Source organism: Cucurbita pepo, chromosome LG01 (assembly GCF_002806865.2).
Source record: "Cucurbita pepo subsp. pepo cultivar mu-cu-16 chromosome LG01, ASM280686v2, whole genome shotgun sequence".
In the NCBI taxonomy this organism is placed as follows: domain Eukaryota; kingdom Viridiplantae; phylum Streptophyta; class Magnoliopsida; order Cucurbitales; family Cucurbitaceae; genus Cucurbita; species Cucurbita pepo.
Window position 1 is genome coordinate 18,845,634 of NC_036638.1, and position 21,458 is coordinate 18,867,091.

Genomic DNA, 21,458 nt, shown 5'->3' on the forward strand with positions numbered 1-21,458 from the left:
TTCAAGAATATAATACATTACACGAGTTGAATTATAATTTTGTTTCAACTGGAATGGTTGAATTGGTAACTCGAATGAATCGAACATGGTACACAAACACAACTCGACCTCGACCTCTTATTTTAAGTCACAATATATCATTGAAAATTAAAAAAAATATATATATATAATCCGACCTCTTTTATAGTTAAAATTTGATAATTTAAATTCTTTGAGTCACGCGAACAATAGCATCAAACCAACAAGACGATATGAAAGGACGAAAATACCCCTACTCCACAAATTAGGTATGTGGGTTTTCGTCCATTCACTCAAATACTTCAATTAACCAATCGTAATCACATCCACGTCAGCAATCGACGTTGGTCGTCAAATCGGAGAAGAAAAGCCATGCATCCCATTTGCACGTCGACAAAACGATTGCGATTTGTTCTTTTCACCTCATTTTAATTTCCCTTTTCTGTTGGCCTCGTTCTCGATTTTTCGCTCGAACTCCGATAGTGAGATTGGATTTTTATTTATCTTATTGTGTTTGTTCTTCCGTTTCGATTGGAATAATGCTCGTGTGACGTTCGCACTTCGAGGTATGAACTTGAACGCTCTGGTTTTTGGCAAATCTGTTTCTTCCTTCTCTTGTTTTGATTTGGATTTTCGATTCTTTGGATTTTTTTCCCATGTAGATGGTTGATTTGATGTTTATTGGGCCAAAAAATGTATTTCGTATTGTGGAGAATTCATTGGTGAGTCTTTTTACGGGGTTTTGTCCTGTTATGGACGAAATAATCTTTTCTTTTATTTCGAGTTTAATCTTGGTTTTTCGATTATCAACCGAAAAATGGCCGAATTCGATTGGTTAGATTAGGTTATGGGAGCAAGAACTTTTGTGTCGTACAGTTGTTGGTGTTTTCAGTTGAGAAATTAGGAACTCTCGTTTTTCATTTTCATTTTGTATACGATTCATTTTGCCTAGAACTTGGAAGAACTATCTTGCATTTGATTTCTAAACGGATGAACGGTATTAACTTTCTGTTCATTTACCTGATTGGCTCATTAGACGAGACTCCTTGGATCTCAAAGCTGGACCTAATGGTTTGATTAGACCGTGATGATAATTTATGATAGCGTTTGTTTTTTTATGTGGAAAATTGCGGAGCGTCTTGGCTTTTCTTGACAAAAATGGACAAAAACTCTGAGGATCCCTAAATGTTCACGGTTCTTGATTGAACATTTCTCTTAGGGCCAAAGTAAACGTTACTTGAGAAATTTGTTTATCAACTTAATACGCCTTGATCTCTTAATGGAAATTAGTGCCTGATGTAAATTTAATTGAGGACTGGATAACCGGATTCAAAATAGATAAAACAGTTTTGCAACTTCAAACAATTTTCTCATGTATTCCACTTGTCAACAATTTTTCTTAGTATAGTAGAATATCAACCAGTTTCCTTGCTAGTTTGATTCTGGCAATCGAGTTAAATTAGAAGTTCATCGAGTTTCGTTTCGGGGCAAGTTCAGATAGGTTAATAAGATTATTCGTTCCAATTTGAAACTAGACTGATGTTCTAGATTTTAGCATATATAAAATATACAATGAGAATATTTGTTTCATTTTTGTGAATTTGTCAATTTTTCTTGTCAGTTTTGATGATTTTCAGTGTGTTTTCTCTTTTACGTTTCATCAGATGAAAAACACAGGTTTTTATGCTAAGTGGCTGCTCTCTCAGAATGCTTGTTATGCCAGAACTTGCTTTTCTTTGTAGTTAGAGCACTTCTTGTGTGCTTCTAAAAGAGAGCACTTGCTTTATAATTGCAGGAGGGAATGAGTCTATTAGTCCAGAGAATATGGAGATGAATAAAGGAAGTTCCCATTCGAAAGAGAAACCTTCTATGGGTCGTTCTTCGTTTTCCAGTGAAGTGAAGAAGCCTTCAGAGAAGGATTTAAGCTCCTCCACGTTTGTTAATCAGGGTAAGCAAGCATCTATGAAGTTTGTAATACCAGTTTCAGATTTGATGTTTTATATGGATAAGCCACCTGTTCTCTAGTTTCTTGGAGTTACTATTTCTTATGTGCTTATTTGTGCCTGCTATATATAATTGATGACCCCATAGAATTCAAAACTCTTAGAATAAATGCTCAAAAGAAAAGAAAGAAAAAAAAAGTAAAGCTTGTTCTTTGGTTCTACTCATGCAAATTTATATATTCCATTCAATTTAGAGGCTCCAACCATACTCTTTCATTTAGGAGTGACCGAAAATAGGAAGCGATAAATCCCTTGCATCGTGTTGGAATGTGTTGATGATCTAGAACGTCGCTTTCGTAAAACGTGAACGAAATAATGATAGAATTATTGATAGAGTTTTCTGAATGTGGTAAATGTGTGTGAGTTATATAAAGGGGGATGTCAGGCATAACTGAAGGTAAGATTGAAAGGAAAGTGGACTAGTAGTAATGGCTTGGCAGAGGAGGAGTTTTTCTGAGGGAAGATAGGCACCTTCATGACCCATACTTTTTTGTTTCACTGATTGAATATCTGATGAGGCATATCATGAATCTTTGGCCTTTGAATGTGCTCGAATCGTCTTAATAAGGAATTCTTTGTTTCGTTAAGCGTAGATTTTTCGAAATGGTGACAGTAACTTGTAGTAGTTATTACTTTTGGTTTGACATATGTTTTTCATTGTCAATCTGATTGGATGTGTTGTATAGCTGCAATTCATTGGCACGAGAGTAGAAAGAAATGGATCGATAAACAATTTCTACAACAAAGAATGGAGAAGGAATCAATGATAAGGTGATCTCTTGCTCTCTTGAATGTTCTCAGTTGCAGATAGTTAATCATTCTATTAGTTTTGTTGGTGAACTTGAAAAAAATGTTCATAATCAATAATCATAATAAACACAACAAATTACCCTAAACAGGAGTAGGCAAACAAGTCGACATCCCAATTTTTTAGGAACAAGATATGCCTGAAGATATTATTAACTTAAGCCTATAGATTTTTACTGAACCTTTTCTAAATGTCAAGCTAGTGATTACTCTGACCACTTGATGGAAATTAGATAGTTGTTGACATAAAAAGGTTTCGTAATTCTGCCGATGGGCTAAGACATTTTCTCTCGACTAAAAGGTCTAAAGTTCGTAATTCTTCTTCCTAACAAACATATTGTTGAACTTTTGTTCAATTAAGGTCGTACATGTTATTGAACTCAAAAAGGTTTTGTATGTTCTTGAAATAACTCTTTGGGAGGATAAGTTCGCTTGATTCAAAGGTGTCGTTGCTGACTCGCTGGTACTTGTCGTTATAAATGATACAAAAGTCTTTGTATGGAGAAAAAAAAGGGAAAAACAGAAAGAGTCATTTTATATCTTGAAGGAACATACCTTTTCCATTTTTTACTAAACCTTAAACCTTTTTCTATCCTTTACGGTCCGTAAAAGACGAAAGAAAAAGTACTCAATAGAGACGATAGATAACCATTTGGTTTCTTCTGTCACTTTCATTTATCCCAGTGAAGAAGCATTTCTCGTTAGGAACATAATCTGAATGATGAAATTTTCACTTTAAATTTGCAGCTGGTCAACAGCATATGAAGATCTGCTTTCCTCTAACGAGCCCTTCAGTGAGCCTATACCTCTCCCGGTAAGCTTCTGAAAAGTGCATTCAATTTCCAAGTATATGTGCGTGTGTGGTCGCATATAGTCCTTCATCTTGCTCGATCAGTTCTTTTCTGAACTCAATATGTGCGGATGAGAATTTGAATCTTTGACTTTTTCGAAACCAGGATTTTGTTGTTGGCAGTGCATACATATTTTCTTGGTTCTTTTCAATTATAGCATTTATTGATGCTTGTTATGTGACTAACAGGAGATGGTAGATTTCTTGGTTGATATTTGGCACGACGAAGGGCTTTTCGATTAGCGGTAGACAAGATTCGAGATCGCAGTCACCAACTCGAGCTCATACTCAATGACCTGCTACTACCTCCAACTACTGATTCTATGAAGATTATAATTCTCAACATTGTTGGCATCCTTGTTCAAACTAACTACTAATTCAACATTATTTTACTGCCATGGCGGTAACATTTGATATTTAAGTTGAAGTTTGAGAGTCATGGAAAATTGGAAACTCGTTCGGAGAATTATTTTTTTAAATAAATTTATTTTTGTAATCAAAATTATTTTTATTATCTGTGATCAAGTTTAATTGGAAAAGAAAACTCAAAATTTACCCTTTGTAACTAATTATAGTAATTAATTAATTAAAAAAAAAATATCATTTTTTTTTTAAATTTTAGTTTTTATACTTTTAAAGGTCCAAATTTGATCTAGAAATTTTAAATTGCGTGAAATTCACGTTAATCTGAACCGCTCATGTACACAGGTCCCGCATGATCAAAATTGGCACAGTAATGGACGGTCAAGATCTATGTTAAATGCGTTAAAGCAATACAAGTGAAATATTCTCAAGCAATTCCCCTCCATTTCTATATATATATGTTTTGAAGTTGTTAGCATTTTCCAGTAGCTATGTTTGTGAGCAACTTTTTCATCTTCAGAGGCGAAAGGATAGGATTTCCTAGGGAACAAGAAATGAATGGCTCGATTTGTGTTTGTATTTTGCTATCCCTTTTGATTCTTTCTCCGGCTTCTGCTTTGGCTGGAATCTTCGATGATCCTAGTATTCCGTCCTTCAATTTTCCTTCCGACCAGGCTGAGAAGCTCATCAGAGAGCTCAATCTGTTTCCTAAAAGTGATGCCAATATCATCCATCGGAGTATCGAAAATTCCTCTCTGATCGCCACCGGGTCGAAGAAAATCGTGGAGAGGCGGTTGAGATTCCCAATCCTTGGTGATTCTGAGGTTTCTGTGGAGGACTTGGGCCACCATGCTGGATATTACAAGATCGAACACTCTCATGATGCGAGGTGAGGTTTTAGCAACCCTAGGATTTCGGTGGTTTACTGGAGAGTTCGGTGTTCCGTGCATGTTGGATTTTATGTGCTAGGTTATTTCATCGGGCACGGTATCTTATAGAATTATTGTTAAATGTGGTTCGTGTATATCTAGTTTGTTCATCTGAAACTTATGGTCCGTGAAGATGATTCGATGACAAACATGTCGATTTTCCTTCACAGTTTACCAACTGCATGCGTTGTTACGAAGTTGTGGATGTCGTTGTAGATACTTTCAGCATGTATACTAATTAATAATTATAATCTATGTTTTAATCGCAGTTAGTTTTAGTTTCAATTAATTGAAGTGGATCCTTTTTTTTCCGCTACTGCTTGTATCTGTATATATATATACATATCTTTTGCTTGAATATGAATTGGAAATTTTGTTGAAATTACCCTGATTTGATTATCAGCAATTGCTCTGTTCTGTTACAATTTGCGTGCTTGCTTAGAGTTCTAACTGTTCTCATTTGTGTAGGATGTTCTACTTTTTCTTCGAGTCCCGTAACAACAAAACAACAGATCCTGTCGTTATCTGGTTGACTGGAGGCCCAGGATGCAGTAGCGAATTGGCTATGTTTTATGAAAACGGTCCTTTTAAAGTTACTAATAACTTGTCACTTGTTTGGAATGAATATGGTTGGGATAAGGTATATTTGTTTGTTTTTCTATTTGATCTAGATATATATATTTGTTGTTCTCGATTTGGTTGTATCGATTGTTTTTCCGAGCAGTTAGGCAACATTCATCCATTTCTACTTTTATTTGGCTACCATATCTATTTACAAAGTTCACTGGCTGATAGAGAATAGTTGTTTTACTTCCGTTGCTGCAGGTTTCAAATCTTCTGTATGTCGACCAACCCATTGGGACTGGTTTTAGCTATAGTTCTGATAGGGAAGATATTCGTCATGATGAAAATGGTGTTAGTAATGACCTTTACGACTTCTTGCAGGTATTTTCCCTTCATTTTTCTTTGCTTAGTTACTGATATTACTAATTGGTTTTGGAGGGAAGTGTTTCGTAGTCGTTATCATTATTGATTCCACATTTAGTAACGCAACATCAAATTGATTCACTGTAGAGGAATGTAGAGAGATCGAAATTAATATCAGAACTCACAATGATATGACCTCTATTATTATTATAATTTTTTTTTTTTTTTGGTAATCAGGCTTTCTTTGCAGAACACCCCGACCTTGTGGAGAACGACTTCTTCATAACTGGAGAATCTTATGCTGGGCATTATATTCCTGCTTTGGCTGCCCGGATTCATCAGGGAAACAAAGCCAAAGAAGGAACTCATATAAACCTTAAAGTATGTCTATTGTGTCTTAAAATTAGATCAGAAAAATATAAGAATATTCTTCTAGCGACTTGATCCATCTTTAAATACGTTTGTGTCAGGGATTTGCTATAGGCAATGGGCTTACTGATCCAGCAATCCAATACAAAACTTACCCAGACTATGCATTGGACATGGGCATCATTACAAAGTCTCAACATCGTCATATTAACTTGTTGGTTCCACCCTGTGAACTTGCAATTAATCTGTGTGGTAGGTATTTAGTAGCTTGGCATGTGATTTTCCCGCGACACCGCCCTTTGTCTCTAGCTTCTGATGGCATCTGATGGTATTTTTTGTTGATATGCGCTCCTTTTCTAGGTACTGATGGCACACTTTCTTGCATGACTTCTTATTTTGTTTGCAACGCCATATTTACCAGCATCATGTTGCATGCCGGTGATATGAATGTAAGACTACTGCTTTTCTTTCCGATTATAGCATTAGAGTTTTAAATTATCTGCACTTCTAATGACTTGGTTTGATTAATTTGTTAGAAATAATTTACAAGGTATATAAATACAAGTAATTCACGATTTCCAGGAAGTTTCAACATCGTTTCTGTCGTGTTTCCTCACATTTAATCCGAATGCCTTTCACGACAGCAAATATTTAAGTATACTTGTGTCTGCAACCCGTTGATGGAAAATGGGAACCGTGTAGGGTTTTAATGTTGATATTAACGTTTTTCACTCTTGTTCAGCACTATGATATCAGGAAAAAGTGTGAAGGGAGTCTCTGCTACGACTTCTCAAATATGGAGAAATTCTTGAACCTGCAATCTGTTAGGGAAACGCTCGGAGTTGGGGACATAGAATTTGTTTCGTGCAGTCCTACTGTCTATAGGGCGATGCTGGTGGACTGGATGAGGAACGCCGAAGTGGGTATTCCTGCTCTACTCGAGGACGGGATCAAGTTGCTTGTATATGCGGGAGAGTATGATTTGATCTGCAATTGGCTAGGTAACAATATTCAAACATGATATACTAGATCTTACGTATGTTTTTCTAAGATTGGAGTGTCTATGTATGCGGATAGGCAATTCAAGATGGGTAAATGCTATGGAATGGTCTGGTAAGGAGGAGTTCGGGAATTCTCCGAACGTCCCTTTCCTAGTCGATGGTTCAGAAGCAGGATTGCTTAAACAACATGGCCCCCTCAGTTTTCTCAAGGTTCTCTCTCTCTCTCTCTCTCTCTCTCATATGTGACTCGATTTCGAAACTTTTGATAGTACAAAGATCTTGTGCGTTAAACCAGACATTAAAAGGCAACAAATCTCTTATAAGCAAATCATTTTTCACTAAAATCACTCGATTGTATCTTCGATAATAGGTTCACGACGCGGGTCACATGGTCCCAATGGACCAGCNCTCTCTCTCATATGTGACTCGATTTCGAAACTTTTGATAGTACGAAGATCGTGTGCATTAAACCAGACATTAAAAGGCAACAAATCTCTTATAAGCAAATCATTTTTCACTAAAATCACTCGATTGTATCTTCGATAATAGGTTCACGACGCGGGTCACATGGTCCCAATGGACCAGCCGAAGGCGGCATTAGAGATGCTAAAGAGGTGGACTGGAGGCACGCTCTATGACGAATCATTTGAAACAGGTAACATGGTCGCTCAGATGTGATCCCCACCATATTCGGGCAACGTTACAGCAGTGTCCATCCTAGTGGACATCTGTAATTCCAAGTATGTACCTAANGGACCAGCCGAAGGCGGCATTAGAGATGCTAAAGAGGTGGACTGGAGGCGCGCTCTATGATGAATCATTTGAAACAGGAAACATGGTCGCTCAGATGTGATCCCCACCATATTCGGGCAACGTTACAGCAGTGTCCATCCTAGTGGCATCTGTAATTCCAAGTATGTACCTAACTTCGTATTTTCCGGATTTGTTTAAATGTTCTGTCCACGAAGTTTCTTAAGCTTCAATACACCCTGTTTTTCACTAAATATTTGTTATGAAATACATCATCTTTATAAACGTTAGTTATATTAGTTAGAGAAAATGAAAGAACAATTAGAAGAAAATAGATAAATTAACTCCTGAATGTGAGTGCGGCTGTGAAGACATAATGACGGCGGCAGCGGCGGGGCGGATATCGGTGGTAATGGAAGGTTTCATGGTCGTTGCTGTTAGGGTTTTTGGTTCTTTTCCCCTTTCGCGCCATTTGTTCACCTTGAGTCTCCGGCTAGGAATTTGGTGGNACAATTAGAAGAAAATAGATAAATTAACTCCTGAATGTGAGTGTGACTGTGAAGACGATAATGACGGCGGCAGCGGCAGCGGCGGGGCGGATATCGGTGGTAATGGAAGGTTTCATGGTCGTTGCTGTTAGGGTTTTTGGTTCTTTTCCCCTCTCGCGCCATTTGTTCACCTTGAGTCTCCGGCTATGAATTTGGTGATCGTCTCATAGGGATCCAACTTCAACGGCTAAATAAATATCCCATGCTTTTATTTTACAAATATTATTAAGTCATTTTATTATTAAGTCATTTTATTTCTTCTTATTATTTAAATTTATATTTTATAATTATTTATAAAACATATTACACATATGGATCAACATTCAATGTCTGTAAAATTTCCGATTTTGACATATAAACATTTATTTTTATCACTAAATATATAAATAAACTAAGATTTGTTGGACAAAATAAAATTTGGAAATATTGATATTTTTTCTTTATTGGGTTTGGTTTCTAAGAATATGTGAGTGTCGTGATTTTGACTATGCTTTTGAGGTTCACAAGACTTTGTTTGACATTTGAGAATTTGCCAATCTATTGACATGGTTAAGTTTAGGGCATGACTCTATACCATGTTACACAAACACGACTCTCCAAGTATTTTTTTGATTATAAACTCATGATCATTCCCTAAATTAACGGTGGTACACATTCATCTAACATAATATTCGTTCTAAGTTTAATTTTGTAATAAGATACTAATTACNGACAAAATAAAATTTGGAAATATTGATATTTTTTCTTTATTGGTTTGGTTTCTAAGAATATGTGAGTGTCGTGATTTTGGTCTGTTTTTTATTTACATTTGTTTAAAATTATAAGAGATAACTATCTAATATGTTTAGACGAGGTTTTGTTCTCTAAATTAACTAATGTGGGACACTTTCATCTAACACCTCTCTTTGAACAAAGTTTAATCGAGGCTCGACTCCTTTTGAGTATTTTCTAGTCACCTTTTGACTATTCTTTTGAGGTTCACAATACGGATTTGACATTTGAGGATTTGCCAATCTATTGGCACGGTTAAGTTTAGGGCATGACTCTGATACCATGTTACACAAACACGACTCTCCACAATGATATGACTTCGCTTTGGGCTTCCTTAAAAGGCCTTGAGCTTCCTCAAAAGCCTTATATCAATGGTGAAAGTATTTTTTTGATTATAAACCCATGATCATTCCCTAAATTAACCGTGGGACACATTCATCTAACATAATATTCGTTCCAAGTTTAATTTTGTAATAAGATACTAATTACGGTTCTTAACCTTAATAATTGGTGATTCCGATCCATAATGAACATTCTAAATGTCTGATTCGATATCATGTAATTGTTTAAGTCCGAGTTCGGATCGAGGAAGAAGGAACGGAGANAATGAACATTCTAAATGTCTGATTCGATATCATGTAATTGTTTAAGTCGAGTGTGGATTGAGGAAGAAGGAACGGAGNTAATTGGTGATTCCGATCCATAATGAACATTCTAAATGTCTGATTCGATATCATGTAATTGTTTAAGTCCGAGTTCGGATCGAGGAAGAAGGAACGGAGAAAAAAAAACATGATAATAACGTAGCCTTCCCGAAAGAAGAAGGAAACGTAGTGAAAAGCCCTTGAAAACTAAAGGAAGGAAAAAGAGAAGATTGAAGCAGAAGAGAGCACGTGAAGAGGAAAATACATACATATATATATATATTCCTCGAAGTCCCCACCAATTTCTATGTCGGAGCTCTGCTGACGAGAATTAAGTTTGAATTTGTCTCTACATGTCGTCATCGGCGCACTGGACAGGATTGTTCCGATAAAGCCCGAAGAAGAAGACAAATTCTGGAGCTCTTATCTGCCTCTATGACCCTTCAAGAAGCCTCGGATAAGCAATAATCGTCTTGCCCTTCCAGGATTTCCTGTAAGTTATCCTATTCACNAATTAAGTTTGAATTTGTCTCTACATGTCGTCATCGGCGCACTCGACAGGATTGTTCCGATAAAGCTCAAAGAAGAAGACAAATTCTGGAGCTCTTATCTGCCTCTACGGCCCTTCAAGAAGCCTCGGATAAAAGCAATAATCGTCTTGCCCTTCCAGGATTTCCTGTAAGTTATCCTATTCACCCATCCTAATTATGTTTCTTTTCTTATATTCATATTGTCGGAAACATTAGATGAAGAATCGAGATGTTTTTTCTTGAAATGTTATGATATTTTAGCTGGGTTTTGGTAATGAGAGACTGTAAATTGTTCTTGGTTGTTTAGATTTGAGATGAATGTTCATCGTGGAAGAGACTGATGTTGGCGTTGGATCTGAAACATTAGTAGCGTTTCATGGTGAGATTGAATCAAATTTGTGTGTCTTTCATGGGCGACGACGCTCGATGAAAATCTCGTTTACAAGCTGTAGATATGGACAGGGGGGATGGAATTGTTCATTCCCCCTCGTATAAATAGTTCCCAGTCTTTTACAGTTCTTTAAATTATGATCTTAAGGAAGTTTTGATAGAAGCACCATTTCAATTCCATTCCAAACCTGTAAGGATCAGAATTAGGTTCTTTGTAATGTTAGTTTCTTAGGAAGTTCCCTTTATCTTTGGTACTTTTAGCTTCAGCTTCGGTGTAGTTCTCCGACCATCTATGTTCCGCTATAGTCATTGATTGTGACACTCCTAATCCACCGCTAGCCGATATTGTCCTCTTTGAGTATTTCCTTAAAGGGCTTCTTCTCAAGGTTTTAAAACGCGTTTACTAGGGAGAGGTTTCCACATTCTTGTAAAAAATGTTTCGTTCCTCTCTCCAACCAATGTGAGATCTCACAATCCACTCCCTTGGGGGCCAATCTCCTAGTTGGTATACTGCCTAGTGTCCGGTGGCTCTGATACCATTTGTAACAGCCCAAACCTATTGCTAGCGATATTGTCCTCTTTGGACATTCTCTTCAAGGGCTTCCCCTCAAGGTTTTAAAATGCGTTTACTAGGGAGAGGTTTCTATATCCTTATAAGGAATGTTCCGTTTCCCTCTCCAACCAATGAGGGATCTCACGTTGATCCTCAACAAGTTTAAAGAACTTAGTCTGTCTGATGTTTCGTTAAATTCCTTGTCTCAAAAATCCAACCAAAGCTAAGTAAACTCGTCTCAAAGTTGAAGTAGTTCCATCTAGTCCGAGTTTTGGACATTGTAATTGGAACTCAAAGCTCCCACAACGATTGTTATGCATTCCCTTCCCAAGATATCTTGAAAATTCTTAATATTTGCCTTACCGTTTACGTAATAATGGCAACTATGATGACCCAAGTCCATCGCTAGTAGATATTGTCCTATTTAGGCTCTCTTTCGAGCTTTCCTTCAAGGTTTTTAAAACACGTCTACTAGGGAGAGGTTTCCACACCCTTATAAAGAATGCTTCATTCCCCTCTAGCGGTGGGCTTGGGCCGTTACAGTTTAGTTGAGTTATGTGGTAAATATTATGTTGGCTAGTCACGTTTGTAACGCATGTATCAACCACTATTAATCCGACTACTCATACTTGTCTGTGCTTAATTCATGAGTAAATCATTATCGCGAGATATTTGTTTCGGTTTATGTTATGCTTTCATTTTGCAACTGCCCACACAGAAGTTAGTGTATTAGAACAGAAAGGATTTGATTTGTTTTCTAATGTGAACATAGTCATTGGTTGTTGAGGACTGCCCAATGCCAAACGTAAGCAAGTCAGGCTAAGTATGGACGGCAAGGAGGAGATAAGAAGGTTTCCATTTTCTATAAATTCTAAGACTTGCACCAAATTTTTATTAGCTTAGTTCAACAATTTGTTGTTTGTTGTTCATTTTCCATTTTTACTCTTTCATTTCAATGGGCAATTACATCTGTTATGTTTCATAAACCCAGTGATGAACTGCCATTCACCTTTGAAAAGATGTATGGATTCTCCACAGTTGATGGCTTTGTGGAGATAGTCGAAAGCTCGGCCGAGATGATCAAGTATATCGCAAATGAACCGTCAACTGGGCTTTTCTACATTCAACAGCATACAAAAAATGCCGTTCCCAACGTTCTCAATATGAAGAATAGTGTGGCGAACACGTCTCGTGAATCGACTTTGCACACTGAAGATTCGGAGGATTCGATCACGATGTTGAGGTCAATGAAAGAATGTGGATTTCCCATTGCTGATGAGATGATTAGAGACATCAAAAAGTCTCTTGCTGTAATGTCAACCAAACAGCCAAGAAGAGGCTTGATCCGTAGTACTTATGGTATGCAGCCACCGGGGAGAGTAAGCACTTGGAGGTCAGCCACTTGGGGGCGAAGTGTAGCCATTGCCCCGGGTGATGACGACGGTGGTGGCTATATTTCAACGGTATTCAAGTCNGTGAATCGACTTTGCACACTGAAGATTCGGAGGATTCGATCACGATGTTGAGGTCAATGAAAGAATGTGGATTTCCCATTGCTGATGAGATGATTAGAGACATCAAAAGGTCTCTTGCTGTAATGTCAACCAAACAACCAAGAAGAGGCTTGATCCGTAGTACTTATGGTATGCAGCCACCAGGGAGAGTAAGCACTTGGAGGTCAGCCACTTGGGGCCGAAGTGTAGCCATTGCCCCGGGCGATGACGACGGTGGTGGCTATATTTCAACGGTATTCAAGTCAGCTAGAGAAACAGCGAGCAACTTTAAGTGGCCACAGCTCGACATCGTGGAAGATCTTGCACGAGTCGAAGTTCATAAGGCTCAGCCAGAACCTAACCAACCATCAGTTCTATCAGCTAGTTCTAGTTCGTCACAGCCAGATATGGATAGCGACGAGCTGCCTCTGTCTTGTCAAGTGAACGATGTGTTGCAATGCGACGATCGGGTTGATGTTGGTTTGGACACTGATGTACTTTCGGTGTCCGATCGTTTTGACGATTTCAGGGCTGATAAAGAAGCAAAATTGAAAGATTGGTTGGAAGGGTCTGGCAGCTTGAATGATATAAGAGATTTGAGCGCAGGGAAAGGGCATTAAGATTGATATTGATGCGTTATTTAACTGTAAAAATGATAACATAAAAACCACTCAAAATACACTTCAATTCCATCATTGAAGAGTTGTATTTCTATAGCTTTGTAATGTGATGGTATTGGATTAAGGATTTGAGTTGAATCGTACATAGAAAGTATAAAGCACGAGTTCGTACGGAAGTAAAATAAAGTGGCTGAATGTATTGAAAAATTTATCGTTCGAGTGATTCTAAATCGCGTATGGACGATTTCTTAATAAGCCGAGAATATTGATGTCATCAGGTGCTAAATCTGGATGTCAAATCTCGATTCGAATCTCTATGAGTTGCTTGTGCAACATNGCCGAGAATATTGATGTCATCAGGTGCTAAATCTGGATGTCAATCTCGATTCGAATCTCTATGAGTTGCTTGTGCAACATTTGCTCCTAACACTAAGTGAGTCAAACCAATTTGTATTCGTGTCGCCTACGGTTGGACAACGTATACTCAAGCCTCTAACCCTGTTTGATTGTGCAATGCTCACTCTCAACACCAAGTAAGTTAAACCAATTTGTATTTGCGTCACTTACGGTTGGACAACGTATGCTCAAGACCTTGTTTGATTGTCCACACTCACTCCCAACACTAAGTGAGTCAAACCAATTTATATTCGCGTCGNGTTGCTTGTGCAACACTTGCTCCTAACACTAAGTGAGTCAAACCAATTTGTATTCGTGTCGCCTACGGTTGGACAAGGTATGCAATTGTGCAACACTCACTCCCAACACTAAGTGAGTCAAACCAATTTATATTCGCGTCGTTTACGGTTGGACAACATATGCTCAAGCCTCTGACCCTGATTGATTGTGCAACGCTCACTCCCAACACTAAGTAAGTCAAACCAATTTGTATTTGCGTCGCCTACGGTTGGACAACGTATGCTCAAGCCTCTTACCTTGTTTGATTGTGCAACACTCACTCCCAACACTAAGTGAGTCAAACGAATTTGTATTCGTGTCACCTACGGTTGGACAACGGATGCTCAAGCCTTTGACCCTGTTTGAGAAGAAGGTTTTAAAAAACGGGGTNAAAAAACGGGGCAAAGAGATTTTTGAAAACGAGTTTGAAAGTAAGAATGAAGGAAGATTTAAAAGTAACGTTATATAACTATAAGCAAAATGTGCAACACAACGTATTAAATAACATATAATTTTTTGGGTAGGGAGAATTTGACAACTAGTCGCATTTCATACCGTACATTTTGAGGCAATTCAAGCCTGACAGGTCTAGACGTGATTCCTTTGAACGTGTGACAAGTCTAGACATGATTTCTTTGAACGATCATACAAAATCATGAGAGAAGTTGACAACTAGTTAGACCATCTATAATACAAGGCCTAGACATGATTTCACGAGTAGTCGTACAAACAAAAAATACAACATGAAATTAAATAAAGGGTGCGCCGTGGCATGAGCATACAACTACGGGTAATACACACTGGACGAGCATAACCGTGATACCTAACAGTAGCAACACCTACCAGTCCAGAGCCGACCACAATCACACTGCACTTAGATGGTTCGACAGGAATCTCATCTTTGATCGTACAAGAAAATCAAGATACCCATGTGAAACCAAATAATTAGAAGGCGTATCTAGTAAAGTATGGCCACGATCAAGTACATAATCAATGGAAAACAATATAACGCAAATATAACAATTTAATTATATAAATATTATTAATTGCCAACATAAATGTTAAAGTCGAAGTTTCAATAAAAAAAAAAAAAAATTTAATATTAGTTTATTTATTAAGACGAACCCAAACCGTAAATACCACCAATAACTATATATAACGCTTTAGGGTAAAATCGGCGGATCAACTCAATTTGCCTTCTTCATCACCGTTTCTCTGATTCTGAGCAAAATCAGAGCAATAATTCAACTTGTTCTCTGTTATCAGCATTCCGTAAGAGTTCTAGACTCGGCTCATCTCCGTCGTCGGCCGACGAATCAGCCCATCCAACCGCCGTGGCACTCAATCTGTAATCTCTCGCTCTCTTTCTTGATTGGGTTGTGCAGTGTCAATTGCTTCCCCTTCTGCGTCCATTAAAGCTGTCGGTTTCCGTGCTAGCAACATATTTCTGGCTGAATTATTTCTCTGTCTCTCATTGTCCTGCGTGATCTTATTTCTTCAGTCTTCCACATTTGGTCTATGTCTCTTGGTTAAGGTGTGTTCTCTTGATCTCGCTCAAGGTTGTTTCAATTATGTTGGGTTTAATGGGTGAGGATGCTGGTGATGTATCATTTTTTCGGTATTTGATTGATGTTTTCTGAGAATTCTAACGCGGAGTCTGGTTTTTGGTTTCTGGGTGTATTTATTATTTTTAATGGTTTTAGTTGATGCAATCTGGTTTTTGGTTTCTGGTTGTATTATTAATTTCAATGTTTTTAGTTGATGTAATCATTTTTAATTTTTTTTTTTTGTGCGTTGAGCTTGCTATAATGCGTGTAAATATAGAAAATATTGGTCTCCGTCTTGCTTTCCCTCCCTTTCTGGTTGGTCATTGTCTACTGTAGTCTGCTGTACCTTTGGAATTGTGAAATTTACAGAGTGTTATTATTATTGTTTCTGATATCCGTGGGTGGCCTAACTCCTACAACATTTGGCTGTCAAAAATTCGTAGGATTTTCTCTATAAGTTTGATCCCATTACGAAAAATGCTCATGTTAAGGAGGCATTTTGTCCTTAAATGGTTCAAGGTTTTACTATTTGTAAATTTAATTTAATAAATGAAATTAGTTTCTCAAATTAATTTCCTGCTGCATATTGTTATTTCCTGTAGATATGCTTCTCAAGGGGGAGAGGAAAATTGTTATAATAGGTTGTTTTGCCCTTTCAGCTTAGTTTCTAGAATTAGTTGAATGACTTGAGTTGCAATTTAACAATTACCTGCTTGCTCTTTTCTATGTAAAGGCTTTGAATTTTTTGTGATTTGACAGTCCCTCAAAATGGCTGCATTGGCCCAATTCGTTTTAGGAATGTTATTTGTGAATACTTTGCTGTTTTTCTTTAGTTCGTTGTTATAATAGGTTGTTTTTCTCTTGCAGCCTGGTTTCAACAATCAGTGAATGAGCTCTAACGATTACCTGCTTGCTCTTTTTTAGGCAACAGATTGAAATGGGAATTTTTGATGGCTTGCCAGTCCCTCCCGAGAAAGCAGTGAGTCCTCTTTTAGACGTGCATTATCATGTAGTTTCTTGGTCTATATGAGCTATGATTCTTCATTCCTTCCACGATTTTTTATAATTGTCTATCAATTTTATCTATATGTTTTTCCATGTCCAAATAAGGAAAAGTTTTTAACTCCATTGCCCCCTTTCCATTTCCACCTTTCTCTTTCAGTTTCAGTTTCAATTCAAAAAGGAAAAAAAGAAAAAAGAAAAAAGAAAAGGAATAGCAAAAGGTCTTTAATGCGAACATGTATAAGATCATATTGGTGTACAGAAGGATATTTGGAGGTTTAATTTGTGTTTGAGTAATTGCTTGTAGCAAGTTCTATTCTCCTTCTGTACAGCTGGAAAAGTTCATCGATTAATAGCTTGAATCTTATTCTTCTTGTGATATTTGAATTACTTGGGATGCTTTTCTTCACACATCATAAATTTTTTGTACTCGTATTATATTTTCTTCGTATTATATTTTCTTTTCTTTTTTTCTTTTTTTCTCTCCTCTAGGAGTTAGTGTCTTTGAACATGTTGTCTTTTCCATTAGTCAATAAAATTTTGTTTCATGTTACAAAAAAACTTGTAGCAAGTTTTAGAATATGATTAATTCTCCCGTACTTTTGATCCTGTGCATGTTGACTTGAGGTAGTCTTCTGAAGCAATGTGCAAATTCAACTCTTAAAATACTTCCTGGTTGTACGATAAAATGCAATGATTGAGAAGAATTGATTTAAATCAAGACATTTCAATCATGTAATATGAACTTCAAGGAAGATGAGTTTCATTTATTCTTAGATGGTTACAAATTGTGGGTGGATGATAATCAATAGTTATGGTGTTTTAATGTATTTTAAGATTTTTTTATTTACTTCAAGGTTGCATTTACATAGTGACTAATTATGGTCATAAAGTATGAAGACTACAGTTCTTCCTCATGAAAGGTCAAGGGTTTCATTTTGAGGCTACATAAAACCATGTATGTTGTCTTTGTAAAGTAGACTTGAAAAGTGTTGTAAAAAGGGCATTTGTGTTTTATTTTAGCCAAAGGCTAAGTTTCTTTGCAATTCTACGTAGTCTAGGTTACATGTTTAGAATGATCAAGCTTGACTTGATCAATTTTGTTTGTGGAGTGACTGGAATCTCAAACAAGTGTTCTTGTCTTGAGATATGATCAACAAGGTAATTTGAATCTTATTTTCTCTTGGGGTGATTCCTTATCATTTTGAGGTTCTTGGATGTATTTAGATCTAAAAGTCTCAATAAGGTTGTTAAATCAAATTCTCAAGAGTTGCAATCATTTGGAATGAAATCAAATTGATTTGGGGGTTTTAGCATTTGTGAACTAGGGGTTTGCATACCCATGGCATTTAGGAGGGTTCTTAGATTCAACTGCTAGTATGAAGGGTCATTGTCGCTAGTTAATATGGAGCTTCCAACAAGGACTGGATTCTTCTACCAAAATCCATACAAGGGGTCATGGGTTCCAATGACAAAATGCTGTAGGAAAGTCAAGAAGTCGGAAAAATTTGAAGTTGGAAGAGATGACATCGTGTTTTGGAAAGGGGTCTTTCATAGGCTTTATATGGTGGAAAATTAAAAGATTTTCTCACCTCCCAATGCTGGTCAGTATCTTCTGCTTGATGGGACCTCAAATTTAGAAGGAATTATACTGAGCTGGAGATCCTTGCTCATAAACTAAATAACTACTTGTTTGTCACAAATAAAATAATTCATTTTTGAAAGGAATCTAATCCTCAACGATAGAGAAGACTGCAAAATGTGGACTGCTCAAGAAGAAGGTAAAAGTCCATGGTCAAGCTAGTTAAGTAGTACCTCTGACGTTATCAGCTGCTCCTCTGTTGACCTGATCTGGAAGTCTAAAATCCCTAAGAAGGTAAAATTATTTCTATGGAATTCACTCTGTTGAAACTAAACACTTACAACAGATTGCAAAGAAGAACGCCAAATTGGTTTGTCTCCTTTTTGGTTTGTGATGTGCAAAAAAAGGATGGGGAAGATAGTCAGTATTTGCTGATTCTTCTTCTCATTTGCTGCAAAGTATAGGTATAGGCTCCTCAAAACATTCAATTTGTCATGTATCTTCCCCAAACACAGTTCGGTGGTTTGTTACAGATTATCTAGGGAACCTACATTGGTGGTCTTTCCAGAATTTTATGTTCAATGCAGTGGCGGCCCTTTGAAAAATATGGAATAAAAGGAGTACGAGAACTTTTTGAGAGGAGAAGCTTTTAGGGATGGCTTTTGGAACTTCGTCAAGTTTCCTTCTTCATCTTGGAGCTCCCCAATAATGAATATTGTAATTACAGTTTTTCGTTGATGTATGCCAATTGGGAGTCTTTTCTGTAATCCATTGGCTTTCAGGGATCTCTCATCTCCTCCTTTTGTATTTCCCATTGTTTTTTCTAAAATTATTAATACATGTCTTGTTTCATATCAGAAAAGCCAAAATTCAAAATTAATTACAATATTCAATTTGGAAGTCATGTAGTGACCCTTGCATTCTGTGTGGCAACCCCTCTTCTTTCATTATGATTTCTTTTCTTTGAGGGGTGGCAAGTGGGGTTAAGAAGCAACTTGTAGTAAGTATCAAGGAGAGTGCGAGAGCTTAAAAGAGAGGCAGGCATCTTCCCAAGCAGTTGTATAAAAAACACATACAATCAAGGCTAATTAGATAAACTTAGTAATTATAAAAAGGCTTAGTAAAGGCTCGAACTATATACTGCGCTTGTACTAATATGTCCTCCCATATTTGGTGCATTCAGAGAGAAGTTGTTTGCAGAATGTTTATTTATTGACTTTATCATGGATTATTTTCCTAGTCGTTTTGCTGATGTACCTTCATCTTTTATTTTCTTTATTGTATTTGATATTGTAAGTAGTTCTTGGCTTTCTATGTGGGATTTGTTGCTCTCCCTTTTGGTATATCCATTCCTTTATTTTATCCATGTGTGTTTTCCATTCTGAGTAAAGAAAAGCATAAGACATACTTATTTGATACTACCTGAACATTTAACTACCCAACTGATGAAAATTTTCTAATTTTCCTAGCTAGCCTTCTGCTGAAATGATTTTTTTTTTCTTGAACTGTATATGACTTGGGAGCCCAGTTTATTATATATGTGTATATATATATTTTGAGAGGAATAGTTTTGTTTAATATCAAACATCGAAATTTACATTTTCCTAGAGGGCATATGCAAATTATCTTTCTATTTGTGTATTTATGTTAAATGCAGTATTTGAAGAATGAAATTGCAAGAGTAGATGAGAGTTGGGCTGCTGCACGGTTTGACTCACTTCCTCATGTTGTTCATATTCTAACATCTAAAGATCGTGATGGGGAGGCACAGATTTTAAGGGAGCAGAATGATGTTATTGAGGAAGTTGTGGATGAAGTGGTGCATACTTTTCACAGTGGTTTCAACAAAGCCATTCAAAATTACTCGCAGGTCTATTTAGACTTTTTTGTTACCTGCATGCTCCCTCTACTCCCTGATTTGTTGATAATCCTGAGTCATATTTTCTTTTAGCTGAACTCATCAGCAGCATAGAGATTTCCTTGGTCTAATAAGTATCTCGTTTCATTCATTAAAAAAATATCTAGTGTAATGATACTGGATTCTCCATGATTCGTATTTGTTGTAGAGTTCTCTGTAATTCATTATACAATGCTTCAGAAGTTATTCCCCTGCTGTTTTGTATTTGTCGTAGAATTCTCCATAATTCGCTATAAAACTAAATCTTGTTCTAGGCTTTTCTTGCTGAGTGATGATGTAGGATTGACTGGGTGTAGAAGAATTTTTAATTTTTTAATTTGATTTTTTTTCCAGATATTGCGGTTATTTAGTGAATCTGCCGAGAGTGTTTCAATTTTGAAGGTTGATTTAGCTGATACAAAAAGAAGTTTCAGTGCCCGCAGTAAGCAGTTGCATCAGCTATGGTATCGTTCGGTTACATTGCGTCACATAATATCCCTTCTAGATCAAATTGAGGGCATTGCTAAGGTATGCCTCTAATTTTCTGGTTTTAAATGTGTACATCACCAACAGCATAGGAAAATCAACCTCCTCAAACAGGTGTAGTGTCGAAAAAAATCTGTGCCCCCACTCCTTCCAAAATCCTCTCCCTTCTTCTGTTTTCACTTGCATCTATCCATCCGTTCTTAGCTTCCAACCAGATGATTATTAGCAGATTGTGCTTTGAAGTAATCATTCTTTTGAGAAATCATTTCCTATAAGGTTAGTTACTTGTTTTGTTTTGCATTTTGCGATATATGAGATTAAGAAGCTGTTGTATGTAAATACATACTTTTAAGGATTGGTTGGTTCTTGGTCAGGGAAATTCGAGGTTGTTGTGTAGGTAACACTTTTTAAAGGTTTTGGTCTCAAGATGACGTTTTCTTTATTGAAGAAATGAAGCATAATTTGAGAATTCCTCTTTCAATCTCCCATGTACGTTGGTTTGAAAGTTCTTTGGTAGATTTCTTGCAGTCACCTGTGCATTCCAAATTCTTAAAGCAAGAAGAGATGAATCTGGTATTCCGCGTCTGGAAAAGCAATAAGTTCTCTCTTGGATAGTTTATAGTGTGTTGTTAGCGACCTTTGGGTGGAAGGAAGTTGATTCACATAAAAGCTGGTCTATTAAAAAAAGGATGGCTGATCTTTT

The 21,458-nt window shown here is 36.9% G+C and overlaps 4 protein-coding genes across 13 annotated transcripts in view; all 4 read left to right on the forward strand.

Moving 5' to 3' along the window:
- The first annotated feature begins 384 nt into the window (after window positions 1-384).
- Window positions 385-4,117, forward strand: LOC111791378. 5 transcript variants are annotated; one of them, XM_023672691.1, is made up of 6 exons: window positions 385-584; window positions 1,683-1,695; window positions 1,814-1,966; window positions 2,708-2,792; window positions 3,576-3,642; window positions 3,868-4,117. In XM_023672691.1, exons 2-6 carry the CDS (start codon window positions 1,683-1,685, stop codon window positions 3,919-3,921), a joined length of 372 nt encoding a protein of 123 aa, XP_023528459.1. In that variant the 5' UTR covers window positions 385-584; the 3' UTR covers window positions 3,922-4,117. The 5 variants fall into 5 exon arrangements, with proteins under 5 accessions (XP_023528459.1, XP_023528477.1, XP_023528491.1 ...); XM_023672709.1 differs by lacking the exon at window positions 1,683-1,695 and adding an exon at window positions 681-740 and having other exon boundaries at window positions 386-584; XM_023672723.1 differs by lacking the exons at window positions 385-584; window positions 1,683-1,695 and adding an exon at window positions 1,227-1,244.
- Window positions 4,118-4,507: 390 nt separating this feature from the next.
- On the forward strand, window positions 4,508-8,302 carry LOC111801214 (serine carboxypeptidase-like). 4 transcript variants are annotated; one of them, XR_002816100.1, is made up of 10 exons: window positions 4,508-4,930; window positions 5,439-5,610; window positions 5,796-5,915; window positions 6,135-6,278; window positions 6,368-6,518; window positions 6,627-6,715; window positions 7,009-7,267; window positions 7,344-7,477; window positions 7,817-8,011; window positions 8,186-8,302. XR_002816100.1 is itself a non-coding variant. In XM_023685252.1 (10 exons), the coding sequence occupies exons 1-10, from the start codon at window positions 4,533-4,535 to the stop codon at window positions 8,118-8,120; spliced, it is 1,596 nt and encodes a 531-aa protein (XP_023541020.1). In that variant the 5' UTR covers window positions 4,508-4,532; the 3' UTR covers window positions 8,121-8,298. The 4 variants fall into 4 exon arrangements, 3 of the variants coding, with proteins under 3 accessions (XP_023541020.1, XP_023541008.1, XP_023541023.1); XM_023685252.1 differs by lacking the exon at window positions 7,817-8,011 and adding an exon at window positions 7,638-7,666 and having other exon boundaries at window positions 8,021-8,298; XM_023685240.1 differs by having other exon boundaries at window positions 7,817-7,952; window positions 8,128-8,298.
- A 2,197-nt stretch (window positions 8,303-10,499) lies between these two features.
- On the forward strand, window positions 10,500-13,725 carry LOC111779103. The gene is made up of 3 exons (XM_023659176.1): window positions 10,500-10,658; window positions 12,445-12,909; window positions 13,194-13,725. Exons 2-3 carry the CDS (start codon window positions 12,473-12,475, stop codon window positions 13,564-13,566), a joined length of 810 nt encoding a protein of 269 aa, XP_023514944.1. The 5' UTR covers window positions 10,500-10,658; window positions 12,445-12,472; the 3' UTR covers window positions 13,567-13,725.
- Window positions 13,726-15,404: 1,679 nt separating this feature from the next.
- The window catches only part of LOC111792388 (exocyst complex component SEC8-like), a 32,372-nt gene continuing 26,318 nt past the window's right edge, over window positions 15,405-21,458 (forward strand). The window contains exons 1-4 of one of the 3 annotated variants that reach the window (XM_023673929.1): window positions 15,405-15,775; window positions 16,656-16,767; window positions 20,030-20,242; window positions 20,624-20,797. In XM_023673929.1, the coding sequence (XP_023529697.1) occupies window positions 16,726-16,767; window positions 20,030-20,242; window positions 20,624-20,797 (429 nt within the window). In that variant the 5' untranslated portion in view covers window positions 15,405-15,775; window positions 16,656-16,725. The remainder of the gene's footprint in view (window positions 15,776-16,655; window positions 16,768-20,029; window positions 20,243-20,623; window positions 20,798-21,458) is intronic. The other 2 variants (XM_023673841.1, XM_023674012.1) reach the window with 2 other exon arrangements.

Bases quoted from the DNA above. Each gene is read 5' to 3' on its own strand.
- LOC111791378 (XM_023672691.1), top strand. The intron at 1,967-2,707 runs GTAAGCAAGCAT...TGTGTTGTATAG, and splicing joins CTCCACGTTTGTTAATCAGG to CTGCAATTCATTGGCACGAG. The intron at 2,793-3,575 runs GTGATCTCTTGC...TTAAATTTGCAG, and splicing joins GAGAAGGAATCAATGATAAG to CTGGTCAACAGCATATGAAG.
- LOC111801214 (XM_023685252.1), top strand. From the start codon at position 4,533: ATGTTTGTGAGCAACTTTTTCATCTTCAGAGGCGAAAGGATAGGATTT. The intron at 6,279-6,367 runs GTATGTCTATTG...CGTTTGTGTCAG, and splicing joins GAACTCATATAAACCTTAAA to GGATTTGCTATAGGCAATGG. The intron at 7,478-7,637 runs GTTCTCTCTCTC...CTTCGATAATAG, and splicing joins GCCCCCTCAGTTTTCTCAAG to GTTCACGACGCGGGTCACAT.
- LOC111779103 (XM_023659176.1), top strand. From the start codon at position 12,473: ATGTATGGATTCTCCACAGTTGATGGCTTTGTGGAGATAGTCGAAAGC. The intron at 12,910-13,193 runs TTCAACGGTATT...TGGTGGCTATAT, and splicing joins GACGACGGTGGTGGCTATAT to TTCAACGGTATTCAAGTCAG.